At 49.1% G+C, this 21,372-nt stretch overlaps 1 protein-coding gene across 4 annotated transcripts in view; it reads right to left on the reverse strand.

Annotated features, from left to right (window-relative positions):
* GAS7 (growth arrest specific 7) overlaps positions 1–4,237 on the reverse strand; it is a 204,437-nt gene extending 200,200 nt beyond the window's left edge. The window contains exon 1 of one of the 4 annotated variants that reach the window (XM_036835447.1): positions 3,824–4,217. In XM_036835447.1, the coding sequence (XP_036691342.1) occupies positions 3,824–4,006 (183 nt within the window). In that variant the 5' untranslated portion in view covers positions 4,007–4,217. Of the gene's footprint in view, positions 1–3,823 lie in introns of all 4 variants that reach the window. The other 3 variants (XM_036835446.1, XM_036835445.1, XM_036835448.1) reach the window with 3 other exon arrangements.
* Positions 4,238–21,372: the final 17,135 nt, after the last annotated feature.

Raw genomic sequence — 21,372 nt, forward strand, 5'->3', positions numbered from 1 at the left:
AGCTGAGCCCCGTCAACCCATAGAAATGTGTGAGATAATAACAAATGGTTGTTTTGCGACGCTAAGTTTTGGGGTGGCTTGTTACACAGCAATGGGTAAAACATTATCCCTCAATGATCCACAGCACAGCCCACTTCCCCAGCCCCGCATCTCTCTGCCCCAGCCACACCTTGTAAACTCCTGCAGCACAATCACCTGAACCCACAATGGGAGAACAGAAGGTGAAGAGAAGGATGTGCAAGTGTGACCCTCTGCGGCTGACTAGTTCAGCTGGCAGCGTCATATTCTGTTAGTACCTGAGTACCTTGCAAGTGACCTTGCAGCCAGCTCGTGGATTCTGAGAACAGCACCTCCGTCAAGGAAAGCTCTGTTGTGTATGCCTTCCAATCTTATTACCCTGCAGAATCATTTCCCCAAAGCTCTGGTGGTTTTTGCAGACGCCTTACAGTATCTTCCAGACCCCTCATTTCTTCTCTCCATTCGAGGGAAGAGCATCACCTCATTTCCTCCTAGACCATGTCTCTCTCTCAGATCCTTGACCTCTTCATGGCTGAACAGACCCTCAAGAAAGATGTTTCTGGCTGCTTTTATCTAAGGGCCTTGATAACTCCTGGGCAGCTGTGGGTCTTACCCGTGAGGCCTCCTCCCTTCTCTGGGGGGAGCTGGCTCCCCTCCTCCTGGCACCCTCTGGAAGGCTGCCCCACTCACTGAATAGCATGATCCTTGTGGCCAGTCCTTGCCCACCAGGGTTACCCCAGCTCTGCTTGGCAGAGGTTTTCCTGGAGGCCGCCCTCTGCAAGCCAAGTATGTTCTGTCCTGTCCCCCCATTTCCTTAGGGTCTTGACCAAAGAGATTTCCCCAGGAACCAGGACCAGAACCTCCACCAAACTGGCCTCTCCGCAGGGGCTGGCTGGCCACCAGGGTGGATCTTCGGGCCCTCTCAGTTAGCTCCCAACTCCCCTCCATGGGGTATGCTTCCTGCAAACCAGGGCCTCTCAGTTCCCCTTTTTTCATATGAACAAGGAGGAAATCCTCGGGGCGTGTGCATTTTGCACACACTGCCCTCAATCATTAGCACACTCTTGCCAAGATGGGGTTTCCTGACATCACTCTTTCCGCCAGAGAGCAAACGGTGCACAGGGGTGGGGGTTATGCTGGCAGTGCCATTCTCAGCGGTGCACCCGCCATCCCACTCCTGCCGCAGGAGTCTGGTGTAGCCCTTTCTGTCTGTACTTGTATCTGCGACAGCTCCCCTGGCCTTCTGAACTCCATGCGCCCAGCAAGCTCAGTGCCAGGCGCCCACTAGCAAAGGCTTACCACCTCTAGTAAGTGGGCCCTTCTCTGGCCTCCTGGCTTCTGCACTAACACCTGGTTGGCACTCCTCCAGTGCCATATGCTGGCCAGTCCACCACCGGCAACCCCCTCAGGAGTTCTGCATTCTCCCCTAACCCAGCCTGTCTTTGGGGAGTCACCCCATTCCAAGGGACCCTACCTGCATCTCCTCCACCCCTCCCCAGACTCAGCCTTGAGGTCCAGCCTGCTCAGGGAAGAGGTTCCCAGAGACAAAAGGGCCTGATCTACGATCCTCCCTGTGGAAGCTGCGTCTGCTTTGGCCCTGAAAAGAGTCGCAGGGCTCAGGCCCACTCCTGTCTCCACCTGTGGGAAAACCAGCTGGCTCTGAGTGAAATCAAACTCCAGGCTTCGCAGGAGACACGCTCCAGGTAGGAAGGAGCAGCTGCCCTCACTGGAGCCCCAGCAGCCCTGCCTCCCTTATGGATGTGCTCACTGGCAGGCGGACCTCGGGAGCTGCATTGGCCCTTTCCCACAGGGATCCAGACCCTTTCTTTACTTGCCTTCTGGTACAGCTGGGCCAAGGATATTGGGTTGAAAAGAGACATAGGCACAGAGGGTAGCATTCAGCCAGCTGAGCTGCTAACCAACTACGCAAGCCTTACTCCCTGGCCAACTGCCTTCACCTGTCTCATATTCAGTTTGCCTGCCTGTAAAATGGGGAGAGTGCCTCCCCCTTCCCAGGGCTGTCTGGGGAATTGGCGACACTGCATGGACCATGCCTGGTGCCTCGTAGGTGCTTAACAAACGTAAGCCCCTCTAGGGGTACTACTCACACAGACGGGTACTTGTCTGAGAGCACCTTAGGCAACGTACATGCCACGAACTGTGACCGACACGCCCACAGCTGTCCTAGCTGGTCACTCTGCTTGTCCCCTGGGTGGTGTGATTCACCCTCTCTGTCCTCCCGGGAAGAAAAAGCAAAGACACTTCGCTCTTGCTAACACAGCCGACAGACCCACCAGGCTCACCCCCACCCAACACACAGCTGGCTGAGTCCAGCCAGGGACACTCCTCACCAGACATCCAACAGCCAAATTTCCACATCAGTGTTTCCTGGAAAAGCGTGGCCACCAGAGGACTCCACAACAGGACTCTCTGCCAGGGCTGCTGGGCTAGAAACAAGGAGGCTCCAGGTCTTCGTAAGAAGCAATTCACTTGCTTTCGTCCACACCTGAATCTCAGGAAGGGAACTAGGAAAGCTGAGGAACACCTGAACCTCTCCTAGACAGCCAGGCTCCCAAATGGCAGAACCACGAAGGTGCCCGAATAGGCTCAGCTGACAGCCCAGGAAGGCGCCTTCCAGCCTCAACTTTGCTCAAATACTACTAGCCCACCCACGTAGGAGGGATTTTGTTCTCTGGACCTGAAAGAAACATCACGTACCTCTAAGAGACCAGGCTCTATTTTGATAATGTTTCCACAGGATATTTCTCAGGCAAACTCACCCATAACCGTTTCGCCGCTATCTAGCTTTCTTTCTGTCTTTTTTGAGTTGCACAGAGCATTTTCAGTCAAAATTTGCTACTTTGTTCTTTGTGAAGTAGGTGGGGGGGGAGGGTAAATTATTAATCAGTTCAGTCTCTATGATTTGGACAGTTTTGCCATAATACTTCCGTCTACTCACAGGCTTCACAACAATCTTGGGGTCGGGCAGCCTTTCACTAAAGGGGACATCTTGTAAAAGCCCACCCCACACGCCACCAAAGGACCTGAGGAACTTAGAATCCCACTCAGGCTATGACCATGAGCTCGGCGATGAGAGGACATCGAGGCCTCCCAACTGTCACCCAGACAATAAACAGCCAGCCGACTTGGCTCAGCAGGTCCTGTGAAGCCCGGGGCCAGGCCAGAACCCCAGGACAAGCCACTTTCCAGGCTCTGAACCCTGGCCTCGGGGGGCTGGGCCAGGGGACGGGGCGCTGGCCGGGGGCTGCGGCACCCCTGGATCAAGCCTGCTGATGGGGCTCGGGCTGGTGGCTAGCCAGGCTCAGCTGACCAGTAAGTGGGCGCCCCGGAGGCGGCCAGGCAGCTGACCCGCCGCAGCACGACCGTCCACGGGCCGGCAGGCTCGGGGCTCCGGGGCCCAAGCGGTGCCACTTTTCCCAGCCCCATCCTCCGTGCGTCTTCCCTGGACCGCCGGACGCCGAAACCCTCCTGCGGCCCCGGCCACCGCCGGAACGCGCCCGCCAGCTCCCGAACTCACACTGGCAACAAGTTCTCGCTTCCTCAGGGCGGCCACGATGTGCTCGGGAGGCCCGGCACGGGGAGCGCTCGGAGGGCGAGCCCCGCGCCGCCCACGCCCGGAGAGGCGCCCGCCGCCTCCGCCGCCCCCAGGAGCGCGCGGCTCTGCGTCGGGCGCGCATGGGCGGCCCCCGGGGCGCCCCTCGGGCAGGGGCGGCTCCGGCCTCCCGGGCGCGGGCAACAGGTATGCGAGCGCGCCGGTCTCCCAGCCCCGGCCCTCGCCGCTTACCTCCAGCAACTGCACGTAGCTCGCCGGGAACCAGCCGCGGAGCCCGTCCTCCTTCTCGCCTTCCCACCAGCCGCCGTCCGGGACCTGCAGCAGCGTGATGAGCTCGCCCGCGGCGAAGCGCAGCCCCTGGCCGTGCCGCTCCCCGGAGAAGGGGTACAGGGTCCGGCAGCGGGCGCCGGACATGGCCTTGGCGCCCGGGCTCACAGCGCAGCCTGCATCCCTGCCGAGCCCCGCAGTCTGGGCAGCGGCTCCGCGGGGTCCCAGGCGCCCGGCGCTCCGGGCTCCCGCGCTCTGGGCGCGCGCCGTCTCGGGGGTGCGCGGGGGTCCCCGGCTAGGCGGGGGACGCGCGCCCCGCGCAGGGAAGCTGAGACTTGCTGGCTTCGGAGCGAGCGGCAACGCCCCCGGGCCGGGCGGCTCGCGGCTCCCAGCTCGGGCCGTGGGGGGGCGGGGCTCAGGGGGAGGAGACCCAGGCGCCGCGGGCTCCGGAGACAACTTCCCGGGGACGCGGAACGCGGGCGGCCGCCGCGAGGGCCGGCCAGAGCCGGGGCCGCCCTGGCGCGCGGAAATGCGCAGCTCCCCGCGGAGGTGGGACCCGGAGCATCCCCCTCGGCCCGGCTCCGCGGCGAGGGAGTGGCGGCGGACGTGGAGAAGGGGCTGGCGGCCGGGTAGCCTGCCGGGGGCTCTCTCGGCGCGAGGGGGCGGGACTGGGCGGGGGCGGGACCGCGGCGGCCACGCCCGCTGAGGGCCGGGCGCTCCCTAGCCGAGCGGGCGGGTCACTGGGGAGGGGTCTTCCGGCTCACACCCGCACCACCGAAAGCCGCGGGGTAGAAACGCCTCTCTCTACGCGTTTTGTAGGCCTCGTGGCCGGAGCGGAGGTGGGCGGGCGCCTCCTCCGGGGTGCCTGTGAGGGAATGTGTTTGTGGCCGTCACTAGGGGTTGAACCTGGGGTTGAATTTGACTCACCGGAAACTGGACAATGGGTGAGAGACAGATTTGAAGCCGGGCGCCTGAGCCGGGAAGCCAGGTGGCAGCGGGTTACACCGGAGAGACCGAGCGGGGAGGCGACGGAGTCGGAATCCGAGTTGGTAGAATTGGAAGGAGATCATTCCGGATAAAAGGAGAAGAGGGGAAGGTGAGAGGAGCAGCCCCCATCGCTTGTGCATGCAAAGGGGAGGCTGGCCCAGGGTACCAGCTCTCCTGAAATCGAGATGGGCCAGGCTGAGGAGTCTACACTCATTTACTCAGTCAACAGACATTAGTGGGAGGCTGCCACGTTCCACGCAATGTGCCAGGTACCTACAAAATTCATTTGGGACAAGCTCCTGCTCTGCTGGTACCAGTGGACCTGGGTGCTGAAGGAAGCTGACCTTGAACTGATGGCCTGGAAGTAAAAGAAAGCTTTCTTTGTTCGCCTACTCTATAGGAAAACTTAAATTCCATTTCCTAAACTGTAAATAGCTGAACCCTTTAATCTCTCTGTATACTTCTAATTGCCTATGCTTACATCCTGCTCAGTAACCTTCCATGGCTCCCTATTACCTTTTACATTAAACTTAGACTTCTCAGCCTGTGCATTTCAGGGCCTCCACAATACCTCCCCCAGCCTCATCTCTCACTATGCTTCCGTAGATAACCTTTACAAAACCAGCCCAGCTGGGCTACCAGAGCCTTAAGATCTCTTTCCACACTTTGAATCAGTGGTTCTCATTAGAGTCACCTGAGTAACGTTAAATGCTCATGCCCAGGCCCACCCGAGCTTTGAGAATCACTGTTGAGCCAGATTCTGCATTTAAGCCATCTGCCCTAGCAGCCTCAGCCTGGCCTCTGGCCATGGGCAAGTTGACAAATGCAGATTGTTTATCATATTCCATCAATTGCAAATTCACAAACCCTTGCTTGTCTACAATCATGGGGAAACAAACTCTTGACCACGGTCACCACTAAGAGTCCCTTAAAGCAGAGCTGCAAAATTTGATACAGAAAACAGTCACTCAAAGTAACTGACCTGGGCTTTCCTGGTGGTGCAGTGGTTAAGAATCCGCCTGCCAATGCAGGGGACACGGGTTCAAGCCCTAGTCCGGGGAGATCCCACATGCCGCAGAGCAGCTAAGCCCATGCGCCACAGCTACTGAGCCTGCACTCTGGAGCCCACGATCCAAAACTCTACTGAAGCCCGCACACCTAGAGCCCATGCTCTGCAACAAGAGAAGCCACCGCAATGAGAAACCCATGCACCGCAACGGAAGCTGGAGAAAGCCTGCGCACAGCAACGAAGACCCAACGCAGCCAAAAATAAAATTAAATTTAAAATTAATTAATTAATTATTTTAAAAAGTAACTGACCTAATCAAAGGCTTAAATGGGACTAAAATGCCCTATATCAGGGGCATATGTGCAGGCTGACCTCAGGTTTCATATCTGATGATATGGCCCAGTTCAAGTTAGGATGGCTGGTCCAGAGCCTTCCTGCAATCCAGAATCTTCTGGGGTACCTGTAAACAACCTGTGATCCAGTCTGGACTTGTGAAATTTCAGCTGACACAGCATGCCATACACTTCAATTCCAAATGACAGGCCCCAAACAGTTCTGCAGCACCAAAATTGATCATGGCTGTCAACTTCTTCAGTTCTCTCATTTTACTCCTGTAGTCCTATGAGCTGGTGTGGTTACTGCCCCCAGTTTACAAGTAGAAAAACTGGGCTCAGAGGGCATGACTTGCCCACCATTATATGGCCGGTCAACAGCAGAGGTCAGACCTGGCTTACTGTACCTGGAGCACTGCTTTCTCTGGTCCACTCTGCCAGAGGCAGAAAATGCATTATGGCTCATCCACAAATAGCATCTTAAAGGGCTCTCTGGTGATACCCAATGTCACGCTTGATAGAAGTAAGACTGCACTAGCAGGCAGTAGAACTTCTGTCCCTGATCTCAGATAAATCCCCTGACACCTCTGGGTCTATTTCCCCATCTGTGATTGGAGACTGAATTCAATAGCTGGACTACAGGACTTGAGGTGGTTAAATGTATAGGCTCTGGACTCCCTGTATCCAAAGTTCAGTTCTGCCATTTTCTAGCTGTGTGCCCTTGGGCAATGTACTTAACCTCTTTGAGCCTCATTTTCCTCATCATTAGAAGATGATAGTAGTATTTCTATCATAGAATTATTAAGAGGATTGAATGAGTAAACATGTAAACTGTTTAGAGCGATGGCTGGCACATTAAGTACTCAAATATTAGCAGTCATTATTATCTACCTAGCCCAATGGTCCTGGTTATTTATTATCCAACACTTCATTTTGAACTAAGATTTCCAGGGCAGTAATAGAAGTGGAAACCCTTACATCTTTGGAATGCCAAAAATTTTAAAGGAACACACTCTGGGTTTCTGTTTTCTCACAAGATCTTGAAGGAAAGATGAGTTTCTCCCTTATCTGTTTTCCTCCTTGCCTTCCTCCCCCCACCCTCACCCCCCACATCTTCTGTTATTATCTTGAACTTGTATTTAAATCTCTAATTATTTAACTTCTTTGATAACTAAGTCTTATATTACTGATTAGATGCTTAGTAATTCAGGGGAGGGATAACATGTTTGTTTTAAATTTCCGTCTATCCCTCCTAAAGCCTAAGATTGCAAAAAGTAGGCATTCAGTACTTCCTCAATTCGTTTTGCACAGATAGTTTGGACCTTTGTGCAGATTCAGATTTTCCATATTGCCAAGTTACTCTGTAAACACATGCATTAGAACATCTGGATTAGACTGTAAACTCCCAAGGTCAGGCTTTACTCCCTTTTTCTTAGCTTTCTCTCAACACTGCACTTGATAACTGTGTGCTGGCAGATATTTCTTTTCTACTTGAGACAGTCTCATATGCCCTTGCACCAGCAGCTTATGGATGGCAGAGAAATACAAGGACTTCAATTTCTTAAAAAATTAAACATAAATTTACCGTATGACCCAGCACTAGTCCTAGGTATCTACGTAAGAGAAATGAAGACAAATAACCACACAAAAACTTGCAGTGCATATCCATAGCAGCGCTATTTCTAAGAGCCAAACAGTGGAAATAATCCAAATGCCCATCAACTGATGAATAGAGAAGATGTGGTATACCCACACGATGGACTACTCACTCAGCCACAAAAAGGAATGGGGTACTGATACAGGCTACAACTCGGATGCACCTCAAAGACGTCCACCATGCCAAGTGGAAGAAGCCAGTTTTGTGTGATTGCATTTATATAAAATGTCCAGAAAGGGCAAATCTATAGAGACAGTAAAGAGATTAGCAGTTGCCTGCAGATGGAAGTGGGAATAGGGAGTAAGCAAAGGGGCAGGAGGTTTCTTTCTGGGGTGATGACAATGGTCTAAAATTGGGCTGTGCTAATGGTTCTGCACAGTTCCAGAAATCATTGAATTGTACACTTAAAACAAGTAAATTTTTTGGTATGTAAATTATACTCCAGTAAAGCTGCTAACATAAACCAAAAAATAAACAAAAATATGCAAAGGCCTCATTCATTCAACAAGGATGCCCTGGGACTTCCCTGGTGGTCCAGTGGGTAGGACTCTGCGCTCCCAATGCAGGGGACCCGGGTTCGATCCCTGGTCGGGGAACTAGATCCCGCATGCATGCCGCAGCTAAGAAGTCTGCATGCCGCAACTAAGACCTGGAGCAGCCAAAATAAATAATAAATAAATAAAATAAATATTTTTAAAATTAAAAAAAAAAAAAGGATGCTCTTCCACACCCATGTGCCAGTTTATTCAGCAACAACCTGAAGAGCTATTAAGCCCGTGCTATCAAATGGACAGTGTGTTGGGCCTGGGACAGAGAGATAAGTATGGAGCATATGTAAAGAATTCCTATCAATCAAGAAGAAAAAGATGGATGACGCAATAGAGGAAAGGGAAAAGACTTGAACAGGCGTTTCATAAAAGAAGACATCCAAATGGCCAATAACATTAAAAGGTGCTCAACTTCATTAATCATCAAAGAAAAGCAAATCAAAATCAAAAGGAAGTAACAATACACACTCACCAGGCGGTAAATATAAAAACAAAATAGAAAATACCAGGTATTAGGAGGCTGTGAGGCCCATGAGGCGCTCATGCACCGCTGAGAGGAGCCCTTTGGAAAACGAGATATTTAGCAGAGCGCAGGGAGCCTCCTTTATGACTCATCCATTTCCCTCCTAGGTATAGAGCCAACTGAAGAGATGTGTTCATATGTTCATGGAAAGACATATACAACGTGCATAGCAGCACTATTCATACGAGCCCCAAACTGAAAACAGCCCAGTGTCCATCTACAGCAGAGTGGATAAAATGATGACATAGTCATACAATGGAAAACTTTACACTTTGAGAATGAACAAACTATTGCTACAGGTAAGTGGATCCCACAGATGTAATGTTGGCCAAAAAAGCCACTAAAGAGTACATATAGCATGATTCCATTTATATGAAATTCCTAGAAGTCAGGAGAGTCGTTATTTGAGGGAAGGGTATTGAGGGCGGGGATCTGGGATCCTGGTAATAATCTACTTTTTGATCTGGGTGTGAGTTACACGGGGCTGTTCTCCGGGCTGTATACTTACTTGTGCACTTTTCTGTATGGATGCTATGCTTCAGTACAGTTTGTTAAAGAAAATAATATAGTCCCTGACCTCAAAGAATATACAGTATCTTGATTCTAGAGCGATGTTCTCCAAACTTTATTGACTGTGCACCTCTATCAGTAAAACTCCCAAATATATGTATTTCTATTACTTATAAATTAAATACATGAACCACTAAACTAATAAGCGTCTTATAATACACAAGATTAAAATTTTAGAAGTTATATTAAAATATATATTATACGCAATTAGAGGTTCTAACATTGTCTTCCTGCATTGTAGTGGATGTTTTGTGCATTTCTTGGGAATCGGTGATCTTGAGAATCAGCTTTAAGAAGACACTGGGAAGGACAAGAAAGTTAGTGTACTGAAAATAAGCATTTTGGAATCATGACTTTGGAAAAAAAATAAATGGGTCCAGTTCTCTTGGAGTCTGGGAAAAGCCTGGCATTGGGCCTACAAGGAAGAGAAAGCATTCAGAGCTCCATCCATCCTCACCCCACTTCTCCCATGCGGAGTCTGAGCCAGAGGTGCAACCAGAGATTCTGAAACTTCAGTGTGTGTAAGAATCACCAAGGGGACTTCCCTGGTGGTCCAGTGGGTAAGACTCTGCACTCCCAATGCAGGGGGCCCGGTTTTGATCCCTGGTCAGGGAACTAAGATCCTGCATGCCACAAGGAAAGATCCCACCAAAAAAGAAAAAGAAAGAAAGAAAAGAATCATGGAGGAGCATGTTAAAAATGATGCCTCTTTCTGGAGATTCTGATTTACTGGGTCTATGATAGGACCCAGAAATCTGTGTTTTTAATAAAACCTCTGTATTATTCTACCGGAGTCCTTACACCGTAGTTTGAGAAACACCATCCTTAACACTAAGGTTGCCAGACATTTTCAGGTAGTCTTTGTACCGCTGGAGAACGTTATAATTTATACGTCGGAAGCGTTTGCATTTGCATGCTGTTTGGCCAGGCACCACCAATTAAAAAGATGTCGAGGGAAGCAGAAGCGGAGCCAGAGTCAGGCAGAAAATGGAAGGCAGAGACGTCATAGATAAACGAGGAGAGGAAGCCGTTGTGGGGAATGGGAGAGACGGAGGCTATCGAATAAGAGAAAAGGGATGGGATAGAAGCGAGAAGGGGAGGGGGAGGGAGACCAGGGAGGGAGGACGGAAGAGAAAAGACAGCCCTGCTTTCCCCCACTCCATCCACCACCCACACGCACCCACCCACCAGGCTCTGAAGGCAGAGCCGACTCTGGCCAGACCCCGCTTCCCTGGTGAAATTCATTTGCAAAAGAAGCATGAAGAGAAGAAAAGAGAAAGGGGAGGAGAGAAGAAAAGAAAGGCCACAGAGAAATCGTCAGTTGTGGGACCAAAAATAACATTTAGAAATAGAAGAAGTCCATCTTTACATGGGTCCTTGGCAGGTGGGTGGCAAAGGAGTGCCTGCCCCATTCCAACAGGACCCTGGCGGCAGCTGGAAGTAAGGAAGTGATATTCCCCTTTGGGAGTAAATAACAACAAAATATCCACCGAGGAGCCCAGCAGAGAGAGGCAAAGCCACATTAAAGAGACAGCAAGCCTCCAGGGCCAAGACCCACCTCTAACTTGATGGCGGCTTTTAACATATGTGAAGCCTGGAAAAATCCACCCAACGTGGGCTGGGCTCTCTGGAAGCTCAGAAAAGAAATTTGAGAGGTTTCTGAGAACTGCTGCCCCTCCTGGTCTCTGCTGTGTTTGAAGTACACACACACACACACACACACACACACACACACACACACACACAGGATAGGCTTTTGATTACCATCCAGCCTGCTTCTCTTACCCCAAAGACAAGCTAGACCCTAATTCCTTTTCCCCAGCAGCGTGGCTGAGGCTGGGGTTTTCATTTGGAGGTGCTGTCCCTCTTATCAAGGTGTGAAAATAGTTCTCCAAAGTCGCTTAGGCGGACACAAATCCCTGGGGAATCTTGAGCTCTGAAAAAATGCACACGGATGACCTCCCTGCTGGTTGTTGGTTTCCTCGTGGGAAAGGGGGCTGGCCTGGGAAAACTGTCAGGAATAGCACGTTTCTGGCTCAGAACAAAACCCCACCACGAGTCTCCATTCTTTTGAAGACTAAAAATAAATTCGGAATTAGTCACAACAGAAAAGGAACAGTCTCTTCAATGACTATAATTATTAGGCTCATCCGAGTCCCAACTTTTTTGCTTACTAATTACATGGCTGGGACAAATGACTTCACCTCCCAGAAACTCTGTTTCCTCATCTGCAGAAGGCGGGAGTGGGGAATGGGGTGGGTGGCGATACCTGTTTCGGGAGATCATGGGAAGGACTGGCTCACAGGAGGCCATCTGGTGAATGTATTCGGTCAAGAGTCCAGCTCTAGCGAGTGTGCCCTGGGCTGGGTTCAGACTGGAAGAGACTTTACCCAAATCTGGGATTTGAGAAGGCAGAGAGTGGTGTGTGGAAACTTTTAGGCTTGGTGTCATAAGCGGGTGGAATTCATGCTTATTTACTCTCTAGACTAATAAAAATTCCTTCCAGAGTCTTCCAGAACAACCTTGGGGAGGAAACAGAACACAGGTTTACATTCCTCCTGACTTCCCCAGCAGGATTTCCCAGTCAGCAAATGCTCTCCTGTGATCACCTGGAGGTCAGAGCCTGAGAAGCGTGAACTACTCTGCGAGGACCCTGGGTGCAGCCTGGAGATGGGGCAGGACTCAAGGTGCTTCCTGAGAACCTTGTAGCAAACTGCCCTTCAGACCTGCCCATGCCAGCATCTTGAGTGACAGCTAAGAAATGAAAGGGTGCATGACAGGGGTCCTCCTCTCTGGGTATTCAAAGTGATAATGGTACAGGAATATCCACATACTTCAGGAATCCAGAATTCAACAAGAACTGAGCAAAATGGAATTTTGAACAAACAAGGCAAGAAATGCATGTACCATGTTAATTGTAGAAGGCGGGCTGCTTCAACGGGGGTGGGGGTGGGGTGTCATTATTCTATTCTCTCCTTTTTTTTTTTAATTAATTTATTTATTTTAAAATTTATTTTTGGCTATGTTGGGTCTTCGTTTCTGTGCGAGGGCTTTCTCCAGTTGCGGTGAGCGGGGACCACTCTTCATTGCGGTGCACGGGCTTCTTACTGTCGCGGCCTCTCCCTTTGCGGAGCACAGGCTCCAGACGCGCAGGCTCAGTAGTTGTGGCTCACGAGCTTAGTCGCTCCGTGGCATGTGGGATCCTCCCAGACCAGGGCTCGAACCTGTGTCCCCTGCATTGGCAGGCAGATTCTTAACCACTGTGCCACCAGGGAAGCCCTCTCTCCTTTTTTATAAGTTTGAAAAGTTCCATAATAAAAAAGGAGGTATAGTCCCCGAGCCTCTTCCATATACCTAACTCTTAGGAAAGTCCTTCAGAATCTCAGTGAGAGCATATTCACACCGTTTCCAAACAATTCTAAGAAACTAATTTTCCTTCGCTAGCTTTTCAGTCCATAGTATATGGGACAAGTAGCTTGACAGCAGGAGGAAGTGCCAGGTGACAGTCGACACTGGCGGGGAGAGGGATCTGGGAGAATCACTAAAAAAGACTCAAGAAAATAAAAAGTGCCTTAGCCCAGAGGTGTTTCTAAGATGCTGGTGATGGATGTTCATTAACACACAGTGCAGCACAGACAGCGGGGGCAGAGCTGAGTAAGCAGGTCCTGAACTAAGCTTGAAAAGCAAGTGATGGGGATGGTAACCCAGGCTCTGCTCTTCTAGCCAGAGCCTCAGTTTCCTCGTCTGTGTCTGCCTTATCCTACAGGAAAAAACTTGTCTGCTTATCCTACAGTCCCGTTGGGAAAACCAAAGTAGGCAATGCATTGAAAGGTGGCTGGTGAACTATAAAACATTCTCCAATATAAAGTTTTGTAAGAGTGACAATGACCCTGAGCCCTTCCATTTCCAAAGTCAAGGCACTGTGTAATACTTTTCGGAATGATCTTTATCTTAGCCTATTTCGGCTGCTATAACAGAATACCCTAGACTGTGTGGCTTACAATCAGAAATGTATTTCTCACAGTGCTGGAGGCCAAGGTCCAAGATCAAGGCGTCAGCAGATGCAGTGTCTGGTGAGGACCCGCTTCTTTGTTCATAGACGGCTGTCTTCTCACTGTGTCCTCACAGGGCAGAAGGGACAAGGCAGCTCTGTGGGGTCTTTCTGGTAAGTGCACTAATCCCCTTCATGAGGGCTCCATCCTCATGACCTACTCACCTCCCAAAGGCCCCACCTCCTGACACCATCATGCTAGGGGTAGTTTTCAACATATGAATTTTGGGGGGGTACATTCAATCTATGGCAACCGTCATCCACAGTGCTTAAACTATCTCAAGTTATTTCAAGTGTTTGCAAGTAAAAGGGACAGGGTTTTTCTTTAAACTGAAGTATAGTTGATTTACAGTGTTTCAGGTGTACAGCAAAGTGATTCAGATTTTCAGATTCTTTTCCATTATAGGTTATTACAAGATATCGAATATAGTTCCCTGTGCTATACAATAAATCTTTGTTGTTTATTTTTTATATAGTAGTGTGTATCTGTTAATCCCATATTCCTGATTATTCCCTCCCTCTCCCCTTTCCCCTTTGGTAACCATAAGTTTGTTTTCTATGTCTGAGAGTCTGTTTCTGTTTTGTAAATAAATTCATTGGTATTATTTTTTTAGATTCCACACATAAGTGATATCATATAATATTTGTCTTTTTCTGTTTAACTTACTTCACTTAGTATGATAATCTCTAGGTCCATCCATGTTGCTGCAAATGGCAATATTCCATTCTTTTTTATGGCTGAGTAGTATTCCATTGAATATGTATACCACATCTTCTTTATCCATTCATCCATTGATGGACACTTAGGTTGCTTCCATGTCTTGGCTACTGTCAATAGTGCTGCTGTGAATATTGGGGTGCATGTATCTTTTCAAATTAGAGTTTTTGTCTTTTCCAGGTATACACCCAGGAGCGGGATTGCTGGATCACATGGTAACTCTTTGTAGTTATTTGAGGAACGTCCACACTGTTTTCCATAGTAGCTACACCAATTTACATTCTCACCAACAGTGTAGGAGGGTTTGAAAAAAGGGACAGTTTTTTTTTTAGAAATTCACGTTCTTTTATTTATTTATTTATTTATGACTGTGTTGAGTCTTCATTTGTGTGCGAGGGCTTTCTCCAACTGCGGCAAGCGGGGACCACTCCTCATCGCGGTGCGCGGGCCTCTCACCATCGCGGCCTCTCTTGTTGCGGAGCACAGGCTCCAGACGCGCAGGCTCAGCAATTGTGGCTCACGGACCCAGTTGCTCCGCGGCATGCGGGATCTTCCCAGACCAGGGCTCGAACCCGTGTCCCCTGCACTGGCAGGCAGACTCTCAACCACTGCGCCACCAGGGAAGCCCAAAAAAGGGACAGTTTTGATTCCTGGACAAATCATTTATGTGGAACAACTCACTTCCTAACAAAAATTAAGTGAAGTGGCTGTTAGCCTTGGTCACTTGCGGGAAAAGGCGGTGGGAATGGAGGGGAGGGTGGGCAGAGATGATCCTTTCTTTATAAATCTTGGCATTGTTTCATTATTTACAATGGGCACACATGACATGTAAACTAAAGCTAAAAAAAACAGTAAAAAATTAAATACTCATAATAAGCAAGGGGATAATGAACAGAGATTTTGTACCTGTGGCCCTTCACCAGGTGAGGTAGGGGATCTGGACACTTCAGCCCATGCTGAGTCCTGCCTTCCAGCAACGCTCTCCTTATAGGGGCTGAACCTGTTAACCTCCTGAGAGGAGCATCAAGCCTTGAAGCTCTGAGCAAATGGCTGATGAGAAGGCGAATCCGGGTCTATGCGGGTCGTGGGATAGGATCAAGAATTAACATTGGGAAGATAACTCCAGCCGGTGCTAAACTTGCATGTATGTCACATGCAGATAACCCTGTAGAGCTACTTGGAACCTTGAACTCTGACTGAACTCTAGGCCCCCACCATGCCTGCCTCCTTACAGAAGCCTCTGGAAACAGTTGTCTCCTAGTGAGTTGGTATTAGATTGAACCACACAAAAACAACAATGCCAGATCATCTTTGGTCTATACAAATAGCAATCTTAACTTCACAGTTTCAGTGCCACATCCCCCATCCAGACCTACCCCCAAGAGGTAATGTGAGGCCCACAGAAGTCTCCAATCCATCCCGTTCCTCCCACATTCCTTGTTGACCCTCCACTCTACAAAGTTTTGCCTGATGTTATGCTGGATTCATGATATGAAACGCCAACAGTTCGCTGGAATCACTGGGAACTTGTGACAAATTCCAATACCTGGGATTAAGTATGGAGACGTTCATCATTGAGGTCTGGGGTGTGTGCATGCTTAAGTTCCCTGGTGGTTCTCATGCACAGACCTGGCTGAGACCCTTGGCTTAGTGCAAGGCTTCCCACCCTTTGCTGTATATTAGATTCACCTGGAGATCTAAAATATCCTGATGGCCAGGCTGCACTCCATACCCAGTAAGTCAGTATCTGGGAACCAGGCATCAGCATTTTGTAAAGATCTCCAGGGGATGCCAATGAACAGCCAAGTTTGGGAACCACTGACACGGTGAATGATGGACTTTGCTGACCTTTATTTCCAGATGCAGGAGTCACCTGCAACCCAGAACTGACCACATCATCAGGGAGTAAAGATAGTGCAGGGAGGACAGAGACCTGGCTACGTGGGGCTCTGGTTAGGGCCTGGGTCAAGCTTACCTGTTCGTCTAGTGCCGGACTCACTGGCTTTGTCACCTGGCTGTCTGCCTCTTGAGACGGGACAGCCGCTAAGCCTTGCGGCCTCAGCCCCTTCTATTTCCCGGGCAGCTCGCCTTCTGATGCCCACAGTGACAGACACACTTGGGAGCTGCTTCCCCTGACTGGGAGTGCAGCCCAGGCCCCACCAGGGAGCGTGTTGCCATGGCGATCATGGCATACTGCTCCCTAGCCCCTTCTGCCACTGTAAAAGCCCTGTGAAAAATTAGAATTCACAGGGCTTTTCAGGCTGCCTGGACTCCTCCACAGGAAGGGGATGTGGGAGATTGTTGCCCTCTGTGCTTTGGGAAGATGGGGCAACGAGGGAGGGGACAGCAGCCTCAAAACAAAACCCCAGGTTTCCCGGTCTATTGGGATATATGAAGACATCTACTTTCTTAGAGCAAGGGTTGTCAACCGTAACCGCTGTCAGGATGTTTGTCAAGAGGAAAATGAGTGGGGATGTCGGAAGGAGAAAGAGCCATTTCTTCAGGTGGAGGAGGAAGGCAGAGATGGATGGAGGGAGAGGAGTGGGGGGCGTGGGGGCTGCATTGAAGGGTGATCCTTAGAGAGAAAACCGCAACTGAAGAAAGAGGATGAGACTGAAGGGCTGCATGGAGCGGGGGTGGGTAACCTGGTGAAGAAACCAGGGAATTTAGGCAGGAAGCAGAGATGGATTGGGGAAGAGAAGACTGATAAAAGAAGCGTGCACTAGTTACCTATGGTTCTGGACCAATTCCTGCAAAATGTAGCATCTTAAAACAATGATGAATATCTGTTACCTCACAGTTTCTGTGGGTCAGGAATTCGGGAGCAGCTGACCGGGTGCTTCTAGCTTGGGGTCGCTCATGAGGTTGCAGTCAAGACACTAGCAGGGGAAATTCCCTGGCGGTCCAGTGGTTAAGACTTGGGCTTTCACTGCCGTGGACTTAAGTTCAATCCCTGGTCGGGGAGCTAAGATCCCACAAGCTGTGTGGTGCCGCAAAAAAAAAAAAAAAAAAAAAAGATACTAGCAGGGGCTGCATCATCTGAAGGCCTGACTGAGGCTGGAGGACTAACTTCCAAGATGACTCACTCATGTGGTTAATGAGCTGGTGGTGGCCGTTGGCAGGAGGCCTCCGTTCTCAACCCGTGGAGCCTCTCCAAAGGGCTGCTTGAGTGTCTTCATGACATGGCAGCTGGCTTCCCCCAGAGGGAGTGATCCAAGAGCCAGGAAGACAGAGCCGCAGTAATTTTTGTGATCTAGCTTCAGAAGTTATTCATCTTATTTCTACACTATCTTATGGGTTACACAGCCCTACGTGGGGCTGGGAGGGATTATACAAGGGCATGAATACCAGGAGGGGAGGCTCACCGGAGGCCCTCTTGGAGGCTGGCTACAACAAGGAGAAAATCCTTTCTGAGTCATGGGACTATCGAGCATATTGTGCAACTTAATCCCTGCACAAGGACACCAGGCATATGGGACAAGTGGGGATTGCAATCCAGGCTGAACTCTGATAGGCTGGCCATACCCCAGCCTGAGCAGGCAGGTATGCCTTTTTGCAATGTGCCTCTCTAGAAGAGGTACATGCACTATTCCTACAAAGGTATAGCTTGTGCCTCAGTCTCAATTTATCAGGACACTTTTAATTGTAAATAACAGAAAATCCAACAACAACAACAACAACAAAAAGAAGAATGTATGGTATTGATTTCTATAAATGAAGGATGCAGGGATATGAAGCTTCAGGCACGGCTGGATCCAGGGTCTCAAACAGTGTCCTGACCTCTCTGTATCTTAACTCTGCTTTCTTTTGATTTGATGTAACTCTGTCAACTTTATTCTTTAAAGCTCTCTCATCATGGCAGCCAGCATCTCCAGTCTTACTGACTCTCAGATTCAGCCTAGGTATGGAGATTCTCCAAGCATTTGAAATAAAACTTCTGACCCTGACTCTCTTTGACCCCTCCCTTGAACATTCGCTGGGGGCAAGGAGATGGGACATGCTGGTTGGCTTAATCTGTAATATATGGCCACCCCTAAAAACTAAGGGGGCTTGCTCAGCTCCATCCAGCAATTTCAAAGAAGTCTTCCCAAGGGGAGGTCCTGGATGCTGGTGCCAGAAAAAGGAGGGATAATGCCAGGAAGGTAAAAATCACAGTGGTCTTCCGTAGCTCCAAGGCAGTATCTGACTGAATCAGGAGGGAGAGAGTTCCTCCTGGAGCCTGGGGGTGATGCTAATGGTCACAAGATGGGCCAGATTAGTGCTGAGATATGGCGGTAAAGGAGGAAACATGTGACTGCTCACTTAGGTGAGGTCAGAGGCCTTGGTTTCCCTTAGGCTTGGCTGGTGGAACCCTGGATGATAGGCTTGTGATCTAAACTACAGGCCTTTTAGAATTAAAAAGGAGAATTTTATTTTCAGATTACTTTTCCCAACAGTAATGTATAAACTAAAAGAGAGAGTCTATCCACTTATCAGCTTTTCCATCAAACGCATTTGAAGTACTTCCTCCTCGCCATGACAACTTGTGATGAAACAATGCTTTACAAAAACTGGGGAAATATAGGTGCAAATCCAGGACTGGCCCGGTTTAGAATTTAACTGTCAGTACCCACTGCTTATCCGTCCATATCTACTCCCAGGCATGAGCTAGATTAGCCCGACTCTCTTTTTGGAGTTGGAGACCTCCCCAGATATGCCCATTTGGGCAGTTCCAACTTTGGGGATGAAATTTTCCTGCTTTGTCTGTTCCCCTGCTTGAGTCATGGGAAACTTCAATAATCGACATATTCTTCTCCAGTTGCGGACCTTATCAATTCTACCACCTCACCATCCCTCAGCGTTAAAAATCCTTGCCCCTTCCCTTGCGCAGCAATTCCTGGTTCACACTACGTATCCCTCTGTCCTGAGGCAGAGAAGAGAGAGAAACACATGGAGACCAGGAATTCCGGTTCGAGCTGGGGAAACAAGATTCCTGTTCTCTCAATGCTGCCATCAGATCCAGCCTCCTGCTGGCACACTCAATGGCTCTCTCCTTTAAGGGTCCTTATCTATATGTTAGTAACTCTACCAAGCATGATTTAAGATTCTGCTAAATTCTGCATTTTAAAACCTGACTCTGCGAAAATTTGCTGGAGAAATGGCTTCTATTTTTAAAGGGGCTGATTCTTTCTTTTTTCTGATTATTTTCAAGAGAAATTTGAACTTAACGGAGCAGTTTTGAAAGCCCAGCTGCACCGTGAATCCTTCCTAAGCTGTGCAGAGCTGGGTCAGTGTTTCATAAGTGAGAGGCACTTCTATTGGTGGTCTGGTGATTTAACAGATGATTGTAGGGGGCATGGGATGAGCGTTTAAAATGATGTTAAACTGAAAATTTTATGAGTATCAAACTTAGGATTTCATGAAATTTTCTTCTAGCACGAGGTGAAAGCAGAAAGCTATATTATTAGCTCAGAATTTATTTGAAGACAAATGTTAGTAAACAGTGACACTATTGGTGTGCAGACTTGGCAAAAGTCATGAAGGTGACTCTATTAATTTCCCATGGCTGCTGTAACAGACTACTACAAGCTCGGTGGTTTACAAGAACATACATTTTTTTCTCTCACAGTCGTGGAGGCCAGAAGTCTGAAATCAGTTTCACTGGCCTGGTCCAGTTTCACGGCCTCCAAAGGCTGTAGGGGAGAATCTGTTCCTTACCTCTCCCACCGTCTCTGGTGGCTGTGGATATTCCCTGGCTTTTGGCCACATCACTTCAATCTCTGCCTCTCTGGTCACATTGCCTCTTCCTCTTCAGTGTGTAGCAAATTCTCCCTCTGCTTCTCCTTTTATAAGGATGCATGTGATGGCATTTAGGGCCCACCTGGATAATCCAGGATAATCTCCCCATCTCAAGATCCTGAATTTAGGATAAACAAGAAGGTCCTGCTGTATAGCACAGGGAACTATATTCAGTATCCTATAATAAAACATAATGGAAAAGAATATGAAAAAGAATATATGTGTATGTATAACTGAATCATTTTACTGTACACCAGAAACTAACACAACATTGTAAATCAACTCTACTTCAATTAAAAAAAAATCTTGAATTTAATCACATCTACAAAGTCTTCTTTTGGGAATTCCCTGGCGGTCCAGTGGTTAGGACTCAGTGCGGTCACTGCGGAGACTTGATCCCTGGTCAGGGAATGAAGATCTCACAAGCCACGAGGCTCAGCCAAACAAAAAACAAAAAACAAAAAACAAAAAACAAAAAGTCTTTTTCCCCCCCCCCCCCCCAAACAAGGCAACATATTCACAAGCACCAGGGATCAGGGTGTGGATATCTTTGGGGGGAAGGGGGCTATTATTCAGCCTATCACAGTGGCACAGGAATTTGGAACAGAGCAAGTTAAGAAATGAGGCTTCCTGCCTGCAGAATTCATACACCCACCTGCGGGTCTGCACCTGCTGAAATGGATGTTGCCCTCTGTTCCCATCTCCCTCTCACTAAGGACACTGGAGGAGAGGGATGTACAGGGGGAAGGACAGTCTCCAGGCTCCTGTTGCCTTTGGAGAAGAGACACGTGTGGGAGCAACCCTGGACCCATTCATTCCCCACAGCCTGCGATTCTTGGACAGATTCCCTGGTGCACACCTCGGCAACAGCTACCCTGAAAAATATGACTTTAAAAGTTCCCAGGTTCCAATGAGTGTTGTTTCACTCCATACAGATCCCTACCTTGGGGCCCCCTCTCAGACTTGCACTGTATTTATTTAAATTGCTTTTGAAATGTTAATCACCGAATGTTAATAAACACAGTAATTATTCCTGATTTTCCTTATGCGTTCCATTTATTAACCGAAACTCATACTATTCATGACTTCACAAGGAAGCATGAGCTCTAGAAGTAGGCTAACGGGCTTGTCTTATGAAATTAACGAAGACATCTTCTTATCGCATAATCAGTAAATTAGACGCGGGATGATGGCGTTTCAGGGAAAGGTGCCGGAACAGCTTCTCGCGGGATCTGATTAGCGCGTTCACAGCGAGAGCTTGCTCTTGGGAGCCTTTCTGGAAGGAGGGTTTATCAACTGAACTCCCGTAATTCAGCAAGTTGAGTGAAAGTGTGCAAGCG

Source organism: Balaenoptera musculus, chromosome 20 (genome assembly GCF_009873245.2).
Source record: "Balaenoptera musculus isolate JJ_BM4_2016_0621 chromosome 20, mBalMus1.pri.v3, whole genome shotgun sequence".
Taxonomy (NCBI): domain Eukaryota; kingdom Metazoa; phylum Chordata; class Mammalia; order Artiodactyla; family Balaenopteridae; genus Balaenoptera; species Balaenoptera musculus.